Source organism: Epargyreus clarus, unplaced genomic scaffold (assembly GCF_041222505.1).
Source record: "Epargyreus clarus isolate Ecla_fem2 unplaced genomic scaffold, WU_Ecla_fem_2.2 ptg000024l, whole genome shotgun sequence".
NCBI classification, from domain to species: domain Eukaryota; kingdom Metazoa; phylum Arthropoda; class Insecta; order Lepidoptera; family Hesperiidae; genus Epargyreus; species Epargyreus clarus.
The window spans coordinates 9,935,799-9,953,826 of record NW_027332231.1 but is presented as its reverse complement, the minus strand read 5'-3'; the positions used below and the strand labels follow the sequence as shown (position 1 = coordinate 9,953,826).

At 39.0% G+C, this 18,028-nt stretch overlaps 2 protein-coding genes across 2 annotated transcripts in view; one reads left to right on the top strand and one right to left on the bottom strand.

Moving 5' to 3' along the window:
* Positions 1 to 14,723, top strand: part of Dhc98D (Dynein heavy chain at 89D) — an 81,115-nt gene extending 66,392 nt beyond the window's left edge. Inside the window, exons 76-92 of the mRNA XM_073086993.1 lie at positions 112 to 330; positions 827 to 991; positions 1,266 to 1,374; positions 1,692 to 1,855; positions 2,647 to 2,742; positions 3,407 to 3,585; positions 4,220 to 4,379; positions 4,824 to 5,025; positions 5,609 to 5,751; positions 6,449 to 6,607; positions 7,077 to 7,248; positions 7,874 to 8,005; positions 9,541 to 9,700; positions 10,153 to 10,372; positions 10,788 to 10,967; positions 12,975 to 13,121; positions 13,645 to 14,723. Coding sequence (XP_072943094.1) covers positions 112 to 330; positions 827 to 991; positions 1,266 to 1,374; positions 1,692 to 1,855; positions 2,647 to 2,742; positions 3,407 to 3,585; positions 4,220 to 4,379; positions 4,824 to 5,025; positions 5,609 to 5,751; positions 6,449 to 6,607; positions 7,077 to 7,248; positions 7,874 to 8,005; positions 9,541 to 9,700; positions 10,153 to 10,372; positions 10,788 to 10,967; positions 12,975 to 13,121; positions 13,645 to 13,791 — 2,754 coding nt within the window. The 3' untranslated portion in view covers positions 13,792 to 14,723. The remainder of the gene's footprint in view (positions 1 to 111; positions 331 to 826; positions 992 to 1,265; positions 1,375 to 1,691; positions 1,856 to 2,646; positions 2,743 to 3,406; positions 3,586 to 4,219; positions 4,380 to 4,823; positions 5,026 to 5,608; positions 5,752 to 6,448; positions 6,608 to 7,076; positions 7,249 to 7,873; positions 8,006 to 9,540; positions 9,701 to 10,152; positions 10,373 to 10,787; positions 10,968 to 12,974; positions 13,122 to 13,644) is intronic.
* A 116-nt stretch (positions 14,724 to 14,839) lies between these two features.
* On the bottom strand, positions 14,840 to 17,186 carry Ufsp1 (UFM1 specific peptidase 1). Its single transcript, XM_073086992.1, has 4 exons — positions 17,030 to 17,186; positions 16,766 to 16,939; positions 15,878 to 16,087; positions 14,840 to 15,392 (listed from the first exon to the last, which is right to left on the bottom strand). Exons 1-4 carry the CDS (start codon positions 17,153 to 17,155, stop codon positions 15,243 to 15,245), a joined length of 660 nt encoding a protein of 219 aa, XP_072943093.1. The 5' UTR covers positions 17,156 to 17,186; the 3' UTR covers positions 14,840 to 15,242.
* Between the last annotated feature and the right edge of the window lie 842 nt (positions 17,187 to 18,028).

Below are 18,028 nucleotides of genomic sequence, written 5' to 3'. Positions count from 1 at the left end.
ATTAAGGTGGTGTAGTCCTATTTATGTCTCATTATTTCTCCATATCCGAAGGAAGTCCCGATTCCGCAACACACCTTTAGCATAAGTAAATTATTTTTAATTTTCCTTCAGGGCCTAGAAGACCAGCTCCTAAGTGTCGTGGTGCGTGCAGAGCGTGCTGACTTGGAGGAACAACGCGAGAGCCTCATCATCGAGACCAGTGCCAACAAGAGCCTGCTCTCCGGTCTCGAGGACTCGCTGCTAAGGGAACTGGCGACATCTACCGGCAATATGTTAGATAATGTCGAGCTAGTGAACACCTTGGAGAATACCAAGTCGAAGGCGGCTGAGGTTAGTATATAAGATGTATGTAGTTTTAAAGATGTAATGATTCTACTGTTGAAGTAAATTTAATGGTTAATTTTGTAATAACATTTTGGTCTATGTGGGTCTGCAGATGTAGCCATTACGCGCAGGAGGCAAACAAATCTCCTAGTACTATTATATGATATTGTAGGTGTTAACAAAGAAAGTCTATTAAACAACGTGCACGTATGTATCATATACTTGTACGTATACATGCGTGCAAGATTTTTTTCTCTTTCTCTTGATTGTTTAAAACATGTTGGCTCTAGTAATTTTTTTGAAAAAGTCGACTCTCAATTGCAGACTCAAAAAACTTTTCTTTTATATCATTTATATTCACAATTTCACACACAATTTATATTCACAATTAATACTTTACGATAAAATAAAAATTACATGAGCCCTGGTATATGAATGTATGAATGAATTTATTTATTGGTACTTTATTACTCTTTAACTTTATTACTCTGTAAATACACAGGTGATGGAAAAACTCGAGTTGGCTGAAGCGACGACCAAAGACATAGAGAAGTTGAGAGATGGGTACAGGCCGGTGGCCAAGCGCGGCTCCATATTGTTCTTTGTGCTCTCCGACATGGCCGCTGTCAACACCATGTACCAATACTCGCTATCTTCGTACCTAGATGTAAGTTGTTATTTTATTATAATTCCTTGTATAGTCCATGTAATCTTTGTATCTACAGTAGGAGAATCAAGTTCATTTTTTTGACGTACGCTTGGCTGGGGATTTAACCCGGATCTCTGCGTGTGGCAAGCCGATAAGTTAACCATCACACTACGGGTTTTTAACTCATAAAATATAATGGTGTAACAGTCTTATTTATAAGTTAAAAAAATGCTCTGTAAAGAACCTATTTTGAATAAAAAAAAATTGATTTAATTTGATTTGATTATTTCAGGTCTTCTCGTATTCTCTGCGAAAAGCGATGCCCAACGTGATACTGTCGAAACGTCTCAAAAATATTATTGATATGTTAACCAAGAATGTGTATGATTACGGCTGCACAGGTAACAATATCACTAATTAAAATAAAGTATTTACATATATTGTTACTTTATTTTTAATAGTTACTAGAGTCTTCTTATAAAATCAAAAACTTAAGAGTAAAAAAATGTAGCCTATGTCACTCCCATAATTTAAATTAATCCATATGTCCGTTAAGTGGTTCGGCAAGGCGTGCCTAAGAATGAAACATAATATATGCAATAGAAAATCAATCAACCGAGCTAATAGTTCCGGATAATTTTAGTAGGACAACGAATATTTTACATTAACAACATCGTCAAGATCGCTTCACCAATCCAAATCATTTTGCCGTTCTCAGGTATATTCGAACGGCACAAGCTGCTGTTCTCTTTCCAAATGTGCATCAAGCTGGAGCAGAGCGAGGGCGTCGTATCGCAGATGCAACTCGACTTCTTCATCAAGGGCAACGTGGCGCTGGAGAAGGCGGCACGCGCCTGCCCCGCCATATGGATACCCGCACAGGTATGATTACCCATGAGTAGGTGTCGGTTAAACTGTCAGCAACGTGATCATCATCGTGAAGGTTATCATCATCAGCATCGCCGTGATAAAAATCATAGTCATTACTATCATCATGATCATCATCACCTTCTTCATTATCATCCATCATCCTCATAAATTTGCCGTGATCTTCGTTTTCATCATCCTCCTCGTGATCATCATCATCGCCGTCCTCATGAGCATCATAGTCCTCATCATCACCGTCCTGCTGGAGCCAAGCTGGAGCAGAGCGAGGACGTTGTCTCTCAGAAATAGCACTCGACTTCTTCATCAAGGGCAACGTCGCGCTGGAGAAGTCGCCCCCTAGCCTGCCCCGCAATAAGGATACCCGCACAGTTAGGAATACCCGTGAGTGGTGGGTGGGGGGGGGTCAAACTGTCATCATCATCGTCGTCATCATCATCAACGTAGTAGTCCTCATCAGTTCAGCATCGTCGTGATCAATATCAAAGTTGTCATAATCTGATGATGATGATTCCAGCGTCGTCATGATGATAATGATAATCATCATAATCACCGTCCTTATGATCATCATCGTCATCATCATCAACTTCGTTATGATCATCATCATCGTCCTCATGATCAACATCGTCACCTACGTCGTCATCTCCATGATGAAGCACGAATCTTCTAGATATCAGTCCTTCTGCGTTCTGTAGCACTTGTAGTAAGCACAGATCCTAAATCCGTTACTCGTTAGGTCATCGCTGAAACACATCCCGTTTTTAATATACTATCCTGCATGTTTACAGGGATGGCAAGATATAATGAAATTAAGCACTGATTTCCCGGAATCGTTCGCCGAGCTGCCCGACCACATTAGTAGAGGACTTGACGCGTGGCAAGAGGTATGTTTATCTCACCTCTGGTATTTGCTAGTGACGTAATTGATATATATTTAATACTGCTTTACTTCATCAAAGTTTAAAGCACTTTTCTAGATGCTTGAAGTAGAAAACAAGCATGCAGTCAGTAATGAACTCCATACAGAATAGTGGTTCTACATCAAGCCGACATAGATGCATTCTCTTTTTTGTATCTGTAAGTGAGTTGGGAACTTAAGTAAGTACTTAGGTATAGTCCGCGCCAAACTGCTAGTCCGCTCTGAATATAGAAACGGATCGCGTCGAATAGCGAATTGTAGATATTAGCGGGACGAAGACAGCCCGGCACCCGTCCGCTGCCCGCTCTCGCTCGCGGGTACATAGCTGCGCTAGCATGCCCTTGCGTTGCTACGGAATATATGCTTGTAATTGTGCGCAACAACTTCAGAGCGAACTAGCAATTTGGAGCGGACTATAACAAAGCGTAGAACAATTTCACGGGTATCATCCCGGTCGAATCATACGAGTAGGTTTCGAATATAGTTGTTAGAAGTTTACGAATATTACATACTTGTTCGAGGCAATCATTCATTTGCGAGCTTAAGTTGTACCAATTATAAATTATTTTAATATTCCTTAATTACAATGATTGAAAACTACTTAACATGATCGTATTTTGTGTGGTCAGTGGTTCGACAGCGACACGCCGGAGTCGAACGAGATCCCGAACGCGTACCGCGAGCGCGTGAACCCGTTCGAGCTGCTGATGGTGCTGCGCTGCTTCCGCGTGGACCGCATCTACCGCGCGCTCACCGACTACATCACCGTCACCATGGGCGAGGAGTACATCACGCCGCCCGTTATCAGGTATAGTCCCTGCCAAAGTACTAGTCCGCTCTGAAGTTATTGCGAGCAAGTGTAGTCATACAATTTGCTATGGCGACGCGATTCATTTCTATATTCAGAGCGGACTAGCAGTTTTACGCGCACTACACGTTGATATCGTGTTATTTACAAAATGTAGCGAACAATCCGCCGGGTAATTTTCCGATCAATGACGGATATGTAAACGTCGTGCACGAACACAGTTGCATAATGTTTGTTGCACGCTATAACATTTACGCCCCGCGGAAAACGAACGAGCATCATAGTTAGTGACGAATTTACCCGAGTAAGTTATCTATACACTCGATAATGCAACATTTAGATACTTGCAAACAATCTGCCGAGTAACTGGCCAAATATTAATGGGAAAGTGTGTAAACGCCACGCACGAATACAGACGAAACTTTTAATCTGCACAAAATATTTTCAAAGCGCGAACAAACGACGAGCATCGTAGCAATTACACTTGAGTAGGTTATTTACCACATCCTTCAAACCAACACACAGCAGCGCTTAACACTGCTGTTATTAGTCACAAATAGTTAGTAGTAGTTATGGAGAATAATAATTTCAAACATGATATTTAAGTAATATGTTAATATTTCTCAATACCCAGCCTGGACATGATAGTAGAGCAGACGACCCCGTATACGCCGGTGGTGTTCATCCTGAGCCCCGGCTCCGACCCCACGGCGGACCTCATGAAGCTGGCCGACAAGTGCGGCTTCGGCGGCGGCAAGTTCAAGTACTTGTCGCTGGGACAGGGGCAGGAGGGGGTGAGAGACCATATACCATTCAATTAAAATGTAAAAGGGAGGAATTTTTAGTCTGCGCCAAACTTCTAGTCCGCTCTGAAGTTATTGCGCGCAGGTGTAGTTAAAAAAAAATGCGAGATAATGCTGTCGAACTCAACTACAAGCATATACTCCGTAGCAACATAAGGGCACACTAACGCCACTATGTACCCGCGGGCAAAAGCGGGCAGAACTTAAACTTTTCGACTATTTGTTCATGTTTCATAAATCCCGGGATGGTTCATGTGATGTGGCCATAAAAGTCAACTTTAGTCTGGGGTATACGGTACAAAATGCGGGTAGCGGATCTTAAAATTTAAACAATATAATTTTGAACATTTTACAAGATTTGTTTTCGATCGTGGTTGACAATCGAAATTATCTACCTGATGTTGTAAACAAAATCAATATTTTAACCTATTGCAGGCAGCATTAGCCCTCCTCGAAGGTGCAATCTCCCACGGGCAGTGGCTGATCCTGCAAAACTGCCACCTGCTGGTGTCGTTCCTGCGCGAGCTGGAGAAGCAGCTGGAGCTGATGACTAAGCCACACCCAGAGTACCGGCTCTGGTTGACCACGGACCCCACGCCCACATTCCCTATTGGTATACTGCAGAGGTCGCTTAAAGGTTAGTAAAGTAAAGATAATTTATACCTTGTTGCTGTGGTTTGCTCACACCTTAATGACTGAGTAAATGTGACGTTTTAAGACATATAACTACTTAAGTTCTTTTCGTGCAAATTTTTCATAGTTCATAGTCTTTATCATTTCAGAACATTAGGATGTGAAAAATATATATCCGCATCGATAAAAACTTTCATGATTGAAGTTCCATTTACATTAAAATAAAGCTGAAAAAAATGTTTTTTTTTCTTTGCTTGAACGTATAAACTTTGGGAGTGCCTTTGAATATATAAATCAACAAATTCCATAGGTATTTATTGGGAAATGTTTTTTTGGAATCTGGAACTGAAGATCCAGGTTGACTTCTCGGATGGTAAGGGAGACATACTTTTCGGAAGCCTTCGATCCTAGTCCTCAGAGGTAGCGGTGCATCTATGGCAGACCTCAGGTAGGAATACCCAATCGTGTCTGGGGTTAATTACAGCGGCAGTACCCACTTGCCACTATATTTAAAATAAAAACACTGTACCTCATACATAAACTGTTCGATACATTAATACAATCGAATTTCCACCACTCGTCCGCAGTGGTGACGGAGCCGCCCAACGGTCTGAAGCTGAACCTGCGCAACACGTACTTCAAGATGCGAGCGCACGCGCTGGACGAGTGTCCGCATCCACACTTCAAGAAGCTCGTCTACGTGCTCGCCTTCTTTCATGCTGTTGTACAGGTAGCATTATAGAAACGTATACTAGTATAATAAAAACTAATTATAAGACCAAAAGCCACTGCGTAAAAATATTTTAATAAATAAAAATTTTAAATACTATAAGATTCGACAAACGAGACTTCAAAATGTGACACGAAGTATTACGCCGTTTGTCCACCGTTACCGAGCCAATGCCGATAATTAATCGGCGACGCCGAAGTAGCGGTACATTTACTATAGCCGCGTGTCCACCGCACGTTCGTCGCCTGAACACCATCATCCCGGCTGCCGATATTTCGAGTAGATCGGCGTGACCTCTAGATCGGCACCGAGATTTTGACGGGCCAACTATCGCCGTCAAGTCATATTATAATCGGCCCGGAATAGTCTCGTTCTCGGTATCGGTGGCGGGGGACAAACGGCCGATTAGTTAAAATTTTCGAAAATTGAGCTAACTTACCGTATAATCGTGATTACAATTATATTCGATAAGTAAATAAAACGACATTATTGTTTAAACATATATATTTTAAGTAGTACTTATGCAATAAATCCAAATATAAATATTTATTTTACTTTGTTGATTTTAGTAGTTTTGATAATTAAACCAAATTATTTGTAAATTACGTAAACTCTTAAGTGTCAATATTTCGGGTAGGGATATGTACCTACTCTTAATTTTATTTATCTTCATGTTCTACAAATAATGATATTACAGGAGCGCCGCAAGTACGACAAGATCGGTTGGAACATATCGTACGACTTCAGCGAGTCGGACTTCGTGGTGTGCATGCAGATACTGCAGTGCTACCTCGAGCGGTGCGCCTTGGTCAACGGACCCACGCCCTGGGCTACACTCAAGTATCTGTTTGGTGAAGTAAGTTATATCTCACTTCTTTTATCATAACTCTCTCTCTCTCTTTCTATCTCTCTTTTCCTTTCAGATGCACAAGACACTTTCGTATGAAACTACTTTTTCGTCTATGACTATCATGACTATCACTATTCGGATATGAATATCAATAACATTTGTAATGCAACGTTTGAGAACTAACCGAATATAGACGAACAGAGGCGGCTTTGTTAATAACCTATTCTGGTGTATTCGGTACTCGCCATGAGTCTTGTTCATTCCCCCGAGACGTAAGGTTTCAGCGCGAATCAAAGGACATGCTCATACGCAGCCTCAACACACTTGTCATTGTTTTGTAGTCGCCGTAGTTCATAAGTATCTAAATTTTAGTTGTTGCAGTTGCGTGGCAAATTTTAGTTGTGCTGTTGATTATATTAATACTAAGGTATTTTATGCAATAATATTTTTATTGCAATTTTTTTTACACTATTAGGTGATGTACGGTGGTCGTGTGATCGACGACTTCGACCGTCGCGTAGTTGGCACGTATATGGACGAGTACATGGGCGAGTTCCTGTTCGACCGCTTCCAGCCCTTCCACTTCTACAAGGACTCCACCTTCGACTACGTCATACCGCCCGACGGCGAGCGTGAGGAATATATTGGTGAGTTTTTATAATATAGCAAATTGTTTTGCAATTTGCAAACCTTTCATTAGTTTGGGCGAGGATTCTGGTCCTAGACATCCTGGGTCTGATGACGGTTCTAGAAGGTACCTCAGTTATTAACATTTTGGACAGATGTTTCGAGACAACATCACACAAACTCGTCATGACACCAAAGCACACCGTCAAGTATCTCGTCTTGCCCTGCACCATAGTAAACGTCGCTCTCCCACGTCTATGCCAATGGCATATTGCAATGCAATGCAACTTGAAATGTCAAGTTCACCAAATTTCATTTACATAGGTGCATTAGTTAATGTTTTACGACGGGGGAAAGATTGGAGACGGAGGCGAAGGGTGGGGGAGAGAATATTATAATTATAAATATTTATTTATTAATTGCATAAAATTATTATTTCCAATTTAGTGCCAATAAAGTGGTACGGGAAACATTTCCGATGCATTCTAGCTTGGTCCCCAAGGGTAGCGGCGCAGGGATAATGGACTTCAGGTAAGAATCTAATCTTATCTGGGGTTATTTACTGATGTGCATGGGCGGCAGGACTCAACATCAGGTGGACTGCATGCTCGTCTGCTACTCCTATATTATAACAATGTTTTGCAGAGTTCATCGACACGTTACCACTGGCGAACACGCCGGAGGTGTTCGGGCTGCACCCCAACGCGGAGATCGGCTACTTCAGCCAGGCAGTGCGCGAGATGTGGGCGCATCTCATTGAACTACAGCCGCAGACAAGTATGTCCTTTAATATACTTGCTTTCTTGATCGCTTTTAGGGGTCGGTACATATGTGACGGAAGATGCGTCACGTATTATCGGTCGCGTTACGCCAGAACAGACAATTATATAATAAAACATGCAACCTTTCACACCTAACCAATGATGCGTTAGTGCGTTGAGCATACAACGTCTGATACGCTCGGTGCATTTTCCGTCAGATATGTACAGACCCTTAATAATTTTTCGTCAGTGCAAAGTTCAAAGTTAATAGCAAACCTAATTGAAAATTATCCTAGACCAAAAACATTTTTTTTTCTTCAATAGTCCTATTGTAGTTGTAGTTATAGTAGTACTATGCATAATAAAAATATAGTTTTAAATAGCTTATTAGTTAGTTAGCTTGAAAGATAATCGATGGCTCTATATAAAAATAGATCTGGGAGATATCTCTAGATTTAGTATAAAGCAGTCATTGTTTGATGCAAGGATGTGAATGCCAGCTAATTAAAAAAATAATTAAGTTTATACATGATATTTTTTAGTGTTTTAAATTATAATAACGTTTGTTTATTTAATGCTGCTAGTTACAAAAATGTCAGGTGAGTTATTTTTAATTTATACGTAAATGTTAATTATAAAATGTCTTCAAATGTTTACAATAATCCGTACAAATTATTTTATTACGTGCAATATATTTTGTTGAATTAAATAGATTATCGTTGCTTATTTTAACAGTAGAATATCTTATCATTAAATATAACATTTTATTATCATTCATGCTTCAATGAGGATAGCGATTGCAAATGGTGAGTATCTTTTTTAAAATTTTGTAAATGATGCAACGTGATAAAATGTGGGGTAATTTGAAAATGACGAAATGCGATGCAATATATCGTGTGGAGTCGTTCCTTAATGTTATAACAAGATACAATGAGGGGTAGTTCGTAAATGGCGTAACGTCATTTACAATTCATTCGTCAATTTTTTTCATGACTTTTAAATGATGCAAAATAATAAAATGTAGGAAGTATATAAATTGTACCACCCAGGGCCGGATTTAGAGGTGTAGAGGTCTTGGGGCAACAAATGTGTGGAGGCCCCCTGGCCCCAAATTATTTTCCGAATAAAATGAACAATTTTTTCAATAAATATTTTTATTAGTTAACGCAGGTAGATTCTTCTAGTATTCATGTTTGTACAAAGTACTGTAGATAAAGGTAAAACAGCGAAAAAAAATATCAAAGGAAAAGATATATATATTTTTTACTAGTGTTTACTAATCGGAATTTAAAAAAAAAATTTCGACGTCTCTATTGTAGTATTGTGGGGGGCCCTCTTTTGTGGAGGCCCCGGGGCGGCTGCCCCGGTTGCCCTCCCTTAAATCCGGCCCTTTACCACGTGATAAAATGCAGGTTAAATTGTAAATGACGCAACGTGATAGTGTAGGGTATGTATAATGTGGGATACTTCTTAAGTAGATGCAATGACGTCACGTGTAAATCTCAATTTCTAAAGTGTGGGTCAGTTATTAATTGAATGCAATGTGGCCAGGCGAGGGCGGCGGCGCGATGAGCCGCGAGGAGTTCATCGACTGCATCGCGGTGGATATCCTGGGCAAGCTGCCCGCGCCCTACGACGTGTGGCGCGTGCGCAAGCAGTTCGAGATGAACATCACGCCCACGCTCGTCGTGCTGCTGCAGGAACTAGAACGGTACGCTCAACTATTTTCATAAGAATATGAATTGAATGACATGTGGTACTAAAGTATAATCAGTTTTTTAAGATTTTGTTCACCCTGTTTACCCTAATAAAATTAAACAATCTTTAATTTTGTTGTTTATTTTTTTTTTTTGCCTTTCTTTTTATATTGTTAGATTAGCATCAGTTTTAGAAAATAGATATCTCTTGCAAGGTGCTGTTACCAAATTACCACCGACTTTTAAAGTTTAAATATTTTCGAATCATTTATTACACAGTCTTTATTGCATTTATATTTTTTCTTAATAATTTCTTGTTCGAATTTTACTCGTCATTTTCTACTTGATATCCCAAGCCAAAAGGCCTTATCGTAATTTCTCTTAAATTTGATCAATGTTTTCTCGAAATCTCTCTACATGCCATTCATATTAACACCAACATTAACAACGTTTCCTCGTTCCCCAGCTTCAACCGTCTGATCGGGCGCATGAACACGACCCTCTCTCAGCTCCGCAAGGCTCTAGCGGGCGAGATCGGCATGGACGCGGTGCTGGACAACGTGGCGGTGTCGCTGTACAACGGCCAGCTGCCCGCCGCCTGGCGAGCGCTCGCCCCGGCCACCTGCAAGTCGCTAGGGGGGTGGATGGACCACTTCATATCCAGAACCAAGCAGTATACTGATTGGGTGGGTAATTTAAGCGTTATTTGATTCTATTGAAGTCATAAAAGTAACTAGTTTCAAGTCGATGGATGGATGGATGGATAGATCGCTTTGTGGCAACTTTTCGTAACTCGTCAAGAGATGACGCTAGTAGTATTTCTAAATCACGCTATTGAAGTTTTTTCACCGTCTTTATTCACGAATGAGTATACTTCACGTATGAGTATTGAATGGGTGACTTTAATTTAGCAATCCATTTTATCGAAGGCAATTTGTTTTTGACCGATGTTTTCATATCTTCATTTTAAACATAGATCATCCAAAGTATAACCTTTTGTCCTTACTGCTGCCATTTGACAAATAAAGTCCTCATTTCAACAGATATATATTTTTAATAATAAATAAATAAATAATAAACGGTGGTATTCCCCCGTCCAAGGCGACGATGGAGGAGCCGGTGGTGATGTGGCTGTCGGGGCTGCAGGTGCCGGAGTCGTACCTGATCGCGCACGTGCAGATGGCCTGCCGCGTGCACACGTGGCCGCTCGACCGCTCCACGCAGTTCACCAGGGTCACTAAGCATCTTGCGACTGACGATATAGAGGAGAGGCCGCCCACGGTTAGTATTTGAAGGTGGTAGAACCCTTTGTGGTTCGACTCCGGCGGCAACACCGCCACACCTATTTCTGCCTAATAACAGCAGTGTTCGAAGTTGCTGTGTTCCGGTTTAAAGGTTGTGGTAAGGGAGACAGACTTTTCCGAGGCGTTCCAACTTAGTCCTCAGGAGTAGCGGCGCATCTGTGGCCGACCTCAGGTAGACATATTGTCTACGCAAGTAGCGGGTCGAGGGGAGCGGAGCGCGGGGACTGCGGCCAACGACCGCGCACCGGGGGCATTGACCTCACCGGCGGGCGGGGGCCAGTGCGCGAACAAACCTCGGCGCAGACGCACGCTCGACCGTTTCATATTTTGTTACGATTTTTATTACGATATTACATCCGCTTACCAAAACCGTATTTTATTGCTGCGCATCGTTAAGCCAACTTGCTCCCGAACATTGGTCCTTCGAGCCGGACATATCTTATCTTATCTGGGGTTAATTACAGATGTCCATAGGCAGCAGTAGCCTCTTACCATCAGGTGGACTACATGCTCGTCTGCTACTCTTACATTATAAAAAAAAAATGCCAGCCGATAAGAATAAGAGAAGTTGTGTGGAAGAAGTGGTTTGTATTATGTTGTCGTGTAAGAAGTTATACTTCTTTGCGTATCTTATAAAAAAGGTATATACATGCGCAAGAAGTGAAAATATTACAAAAAAAGAATATTACAAAATTATTATTACCTTCACATTAAATCTTGAAAATAAATCGTTGATTATCTGCAACAACACCAACTTTATGGTGTCGGTTTTGTAAAAAATCACTTTCATAATTTTTTCCAAGCAACTAAAATAAAATAGAACTTCTGAAAGTTTGAATATTGTGAACTTACATATTTAAACAATTCGTCTATCAATTCGCACTTAGCGCGATGGACTATGACCTAATCCTTCTCATTCTGAGAGGAGACCCGTGCCCAGCAGTGGGACATTAATGGGTTGATGATGATGATGATATTTAAACAAATTCTATATGAGCGAACTACCAATACATGATATATTAACACTGTATTATGTACTAACGATTCCATTAATTTCCATACAAACACATTTATGTTAAATATTATCTTTTCAATTAAAAAAACCATTTGGCATATATTACCATTACAGAGTATAATTATATATATGTTCCACACAAATAAAAAATGGTGTGGCTTTCTTAAAAGTTATTGCACCTGGTTTATTACGCTAGCGAATGATTGATAAACGGACAAACGGATTGACGAACAGTGTAGGGTTTGTATAAGGACTAGAAAAACATAAAACTTTACTTACATAATTAATAAAGACGTGCCAAAAGTAAAGCAGTGTTGTTTGCAATATAGTGAACACATATTTAATGTTCTAATTGGTCGAGTAAAATAGTCATGGTGCGTGACTAAATATTTGCTTAAGTTTTACGTAAACGTATATTGTTTTTAAACGTTTCTCTTCTTGACTTTGTACACGAGATTTTATTCTTGTTTAAATTCATTAAACTAACATTGGTATGATAGAAATAATAGTAATCATCATCAACCCATTATTGCCCCCCTGCTGGGTACGGGTCTCCTCTAAGAATAAAGGAGGATTAGGCCGTAGTCCACCGCGCTGGCCAATTGGTACGCTGGCGTATTGGTAGACTTCTCATGCTTTTGAGTTTTTTTTAAATCTCTCATTAAAGGAGGTTTCCTCACAATGTTTTCCTTCACCGTTTAAGCAAGTGATAATTAATTTCCAATACGCGCATAGTGTTGACAAATCAGAGGTGCGTGCCTGGGATTTGAACTTCGGACTCCTCGATCGAGAGGCTGTTTCTTAACCACTAATCTGTCACTGCTATAACTGTAAACTTAACAGCACTTAAAATTCCTGTTATCAGACAGAAATGGGTGTGGTGATGGTGCCTCCGAAGTCAAACCATAAAGGATTCTACCACTGTTTATGGAACTTTGATCATAATGATTTACTTGTGGTCCCTTATAGGGTTGCTACATCCGAGGGTTGTACCTTGAGGGCGCGCGCTGGGACCTGGAGGACGGCTGCCTGCGCCGCTCGCACCCCAAGGTGCTTGTTACAGAACTCCCCGTCATGTACATCATACCCATTGAGTTCCACAAGCTGAAGCTTCAGGTCAGTTACCATACACTATGGGTAAAGAATATTTTCAGAGTAATAAACAGAGTGCTGTTGCTTTGCTTTATACCTAATGACGTAAAAAATGCTTGGGTACAAAATTAGAGCATTGCAAAATATCAGTAGTATAGTGATAAGATAAGAAGTGAAGAAAGCTATCTCCTGTTATTAAAAAACAATTTATCTATTTTTTGTCTACCAAATATCGTTTTTGTTAAATTGTGTAGTTACTGGTGGCCTTAGTAGCTTGCACAGCTTCACTGGGTTTTGGCGGCGAGCCTAAGGCTCAGCCGGGACAAGAAGACTATGGGCTAGAAGGGACCCAAAGATCAAAATTTGTCAATTTTTAGTTGGCAGAAATGGTCGATGTCCGTTCTTGAAGTAACACATTGGATAAATTAATTAATAATGCAATCACGGGTTTTGAACAAACTCTAATTTCAGATATTTCTACACATTGTCATCATAATTTCACAATTCCTCATCGTAGTAATAATAATTGATTGTTTATATGTGTTAGAACACTCTCCGCACGCCGGTGTACACGACGTCGCAGCGGCGCAACGCGATGGGCGTAGGGCTGGTGTTCGAGTCAGACTTGTGGACCGCCGAGCACCGCAGCCACTGGGTGCTGCAGGGCGTCTGTCTCATCATGAACACGGATTGAATATTGAATACTTTTTTTTTGTTTACGAGGGGGAAATTTTCAAAAGGTACCCGACGACGTGGGAGCGACGCTGGGTTATGTGGGATTTTTACCGCACTGAATCCCCCCCGGTGGCCGTCCTCAGCACTTGGTGGAGAACTCCTCGGGATCTCTGATGGAACAGAACTGGAGTCCTTAGAGCGCGATGCTCCTATCGGGCTGAACGAACAGTTTACGCTCCTCCCGTACACCTGGTGTTTACAACGGTATGCGACCACATACACCGCCGTTCTTCCTGGAGTTGCTTTTTGGACGGTTCGAGCTCCCACTCTTGCCGCCTGCAATCCCGGAAGCCCCTTTTAAGTAGCCTTTTACGACAGGTAGGGCATACCGTAGCACTTTTCTAGTCCCGTGACTACAGGGACATGAATACTACGCCTATAGCTGGAATGCTATTGGAACTGGATATGTGAACTGAAGTATAATGGATGTAATAGTTTGTAATGGATGCAATTGTAATAGTTTAACCCAAATATTGGTTTTCAATGATCGATAATTAACAATTCCTGCCTATATTACGCGTAATGATTGCGTAATATTGGTTTATTATTAACAAACGTTATGCTTATTTTCAGTCCCCAATATTCTTTATCCTCGTACATTAGAGATATAGGGAACTGTACAATGCAGGTTATTGTGAGGGGCTATAACATCCGGGTGCTAAAAAAATTACTAAAATGATCCATCAAGTAGTAAATTTTGGTAAATCCCCTTACATCTAAATATCTACACATCAAGTGGCACTTCGTCGCCATCCTATTTGCTAGGTTTTAATATAAAAAGACTTCTTAGTAATAATTGTACTGAATTCATTGACAACAAGTTATAGAATAGTTGACATTGGATGAATTCAGTTTATTCACTTTGAATAATTGTAATTTTTTATTATTGGTTATTATTAAGTTGTAGTTTCCAATGATCTCGATATTGCACCAAAAATATTTTATAAGGCTTAATATTGAGGTAATTGAATAACAATTTCTTGACTTGTTACAATAAAACACCTTCATGTAAGGGAATTGTTATATTTGTGTGCAATTATGTAGTTTATTTTATTGACATGTACCTTCGTTTAAGGTTAATTATTATTTGAATAAAGACTGATTAGCATTATATGGTTTTTCTGTTAGTCAAAATCGTATATATAAAATTCTTGTGTCACAATGTTAGTTACCATACTCCTACGAAATGGCTTTACCGATTTTCACCAAAATTTTATATGCATATTCAGTAGGCCTGAGAATCGGTTTCTATTTTTCATACCCCTAAGTGATAAGGGTGGTTCACCCTTAACATTTTTTTTATTTATATGGCAACACAATTTTTGCCGGGTCAGCTAGTTTTATAAATAAATTAATTTTACACAATTCACAAATTAATTTCATAGCAAAATAAAAAGTAAACTAATATCTTTATGACATAATTTTACTGTTGCTTTTAATTTGGGGTAGACACAAATTGTAAAATGAAGAGCTCAGAAAATCCTTTAATGGTTGCCATTTCACCCATCCCTTGTTCTGGAGAAATTCATTTGTTTGTTCTTTTCCAATGTAGTGGGGATCCTGTAAACAATAAATCCTATGTGAAAAGTCATGGAATACGTTGTATGTAGTTGATCATACAGTGCTTTAACAAATTTTAAATTTTGATTTAGGTATTAATTTAAAGTAAAATACATTGACAAGAACAATAATACTGTTTATATGTATGTTATAAAATATCCAAGAAACAACAGCAGTGTTGAAGTTGCCATATAGTAGTTATGACATTCTCCAGACTGGCCCCGGCTAGCTATGACCCACAACCTTACCTACCCCATGGCTGATAACTTAGCTAAATGGTTCAAAGTTTAAACATTAAAGTGATAATTAAAAAAATGTGTATATTTCATTATCAGATAGTTTCCTATCTACTATTGGGGGTGCTACAAATTGGTTAAATAAAAAGTAAATCCTTTCTAAAGACATATCAATGGACTTTTAAAAGATAAAGGTTACAGAAAAAATACATAGACAACTTAGAAAACTCATATTAATGGGTTCCTTACCACAACCAACAAGCTGGCCTTGTCTCCTTGTATATTAATCCCCATTATTCCCTTTGATGAGCAGTCCACATCTCCTCCCATCATGATAGGGCTGCCAAACATCTCAAAATGGCCTTTCAAGGTATCTACTAACGTACCAAGCTCATCTCCTTTCTTAACGTGTAATATTTTGCATGGAATGTCATATAATCTATCAATTACTATACACACCTGTAATACAAAAAATGAAATTGAAACTGTTATAGATAGTTATGTATGTCTTTCATTTAAATATGTTCAAGTGTTATCCTTAAACTTTGCCTCTCAATTGCTATCGAATCTTCAAGGTTCAATGGTTCCGTAGAAAAGACAACTTGAGAATTTGACAATGACTATTCGAGTAGAATGTATATGCTGTTCTCAAACAGTCCATATATACCCATATCCAGAATGACCAATTTTAAATCTAACTTCTTGGGATGGAAATCTTTGTGGTTTGACTCCGGCAACACCACCGTCACCCATTTTCTTCCTAATAACAGCAGTGTTAAGTGCTGCTGTGTTCTGGTTTGAAAGGTGTGGTACGGAAGACATACTTTTTTGAGGCTTTCCAGCTTATTCCTCAGAGGTAGAGGCGCATCTGTGGCTGACCTCAGGTAAGAATCTAATCCTATCTGGGTTTGATTACAGATGTTGATGCATGCCAGTAACCACTTACCAGGTGGACTGCATCATACAGTAAAATAATAATAATCTTAACTCAATTGCAAAAGCTAATCTTGTAATTGTACTGCAATTGGTATGGACTTATATTCAAAGACGCAGTTTTGCTAGATTCGTATTTTTCTCAGAAATAGTTACATCATAAAGTAAACGTTGTTCTTAAAAAATCAGTAGGTAAATACTTACTTCGAAACTACCAATCCATTCTCTTGACCCCAAAAATGAGTTTGGTTTGTCTTCTAAGGTCACTAAAATTTGTTGAATATCCGGTATGCTTGGTATTGGCACTGAGTTTTTGGCATAATTGTGATTCAGCCAGGAACATATTGTTTGAAGGGTTCTGTACCCACAGCCCCATCCCTATAAATAAAATAGAAACAAATTTATAGGTTATTTATACGTACTTCTTATTTTAATGTGTAATAAAATGTATTGATTTTTTTATTTTACCGTATCATTAAATCCATCACATAACGTGTGATAATATTCATATTTTCCACAAACAAGGAATGAATTTCCTTCTATTTCTAAAAGTTTTCCTTCATGCACATTTGACAACAAGTTTGACGTTGACATTTTTATTTTGTTTATTGTTGTTTTGATTTTACTTTATTGATCTCGAGGCCATAGATTCCTTAAATTTGGACCTAATGTTATTTATTTTTCCTTAAATATTTTGCATCTCATCTCATTCGTTCACAACTGCACAGTATAAAGTTTTATTCAAATCACTCACATTATATAGAAAAAGTCTGAAAAATATATTTTACCACGATTTTCTTTACGCAGCCATAAGCATACTGGTTTAACGCGCACAGGGTTCCAGGTTCAAACCCAAATCAAGTAGATAGCTTTTAGTAGCAAACTTTATATATTTATTTAATTTTACTACAATAGGAAGCCGATAAAAGCGATTTTTTCCAAGCTTCGAGTGTTTCTTAAAAAAAGTGAATATAATTTACTCATAATAACAATAATGCCACAAGCAGCTGCAATATGGTGGAATATGGCTGGCTATGATAAATATTTCTATCATGGGTTTCTTATTACTATTGGGGGATAATATCCAAGGCAGCATAATATCCCGAAACTCAATCTTAAAACCATATAAAATAAGACATTAAAAACTATAAAAAAAGACAAAATATACATTTAAATGAGATAACATATAGGTAATAAATAGAAAAATAAAATTAAGATATCAAAATAATTGTTTCTGTTATTCAAGTTGATCAAATAAAATTAAGCCATATTCTAAATCTCACCACTTAATCTACCCACAATCCAAATGACCTGGATATTATCATTATTCATGCTTTGATAAGGCAAGTTTAGTAGGTACCTAATTGTCTACATAAGCAAGTAAAACCACTGCAGTATGTTTTTATGATTATTTTAAGTCTTTCGTAGTGATTATTTACATTACCTGGTAACCGTGCGTCAGCGAAT

Coding starts and splice junctions, on each gene's coding strand:
- Ufsp1 (XM_073086992.1), bottom strand. CDS start 17,155: ATGTCAACGTCAAACTTGTTGTCAAATGTGCATGAAGGAAAACTTTTA. Junction 16,940..17,029: donor GTGATGGATTTAATGATACG/GTAAAATAAAAA, acceptor TTTTATTTATAG/GGATGGGGCTGTGGGTACAG. Junction 15,393..15,877: donor AGGCCAGCTTGTTGGTTGTG/GTAAGGAACCCA, acceptor TATTGTTTACAG/GATCCCCACTACATTGGAAA.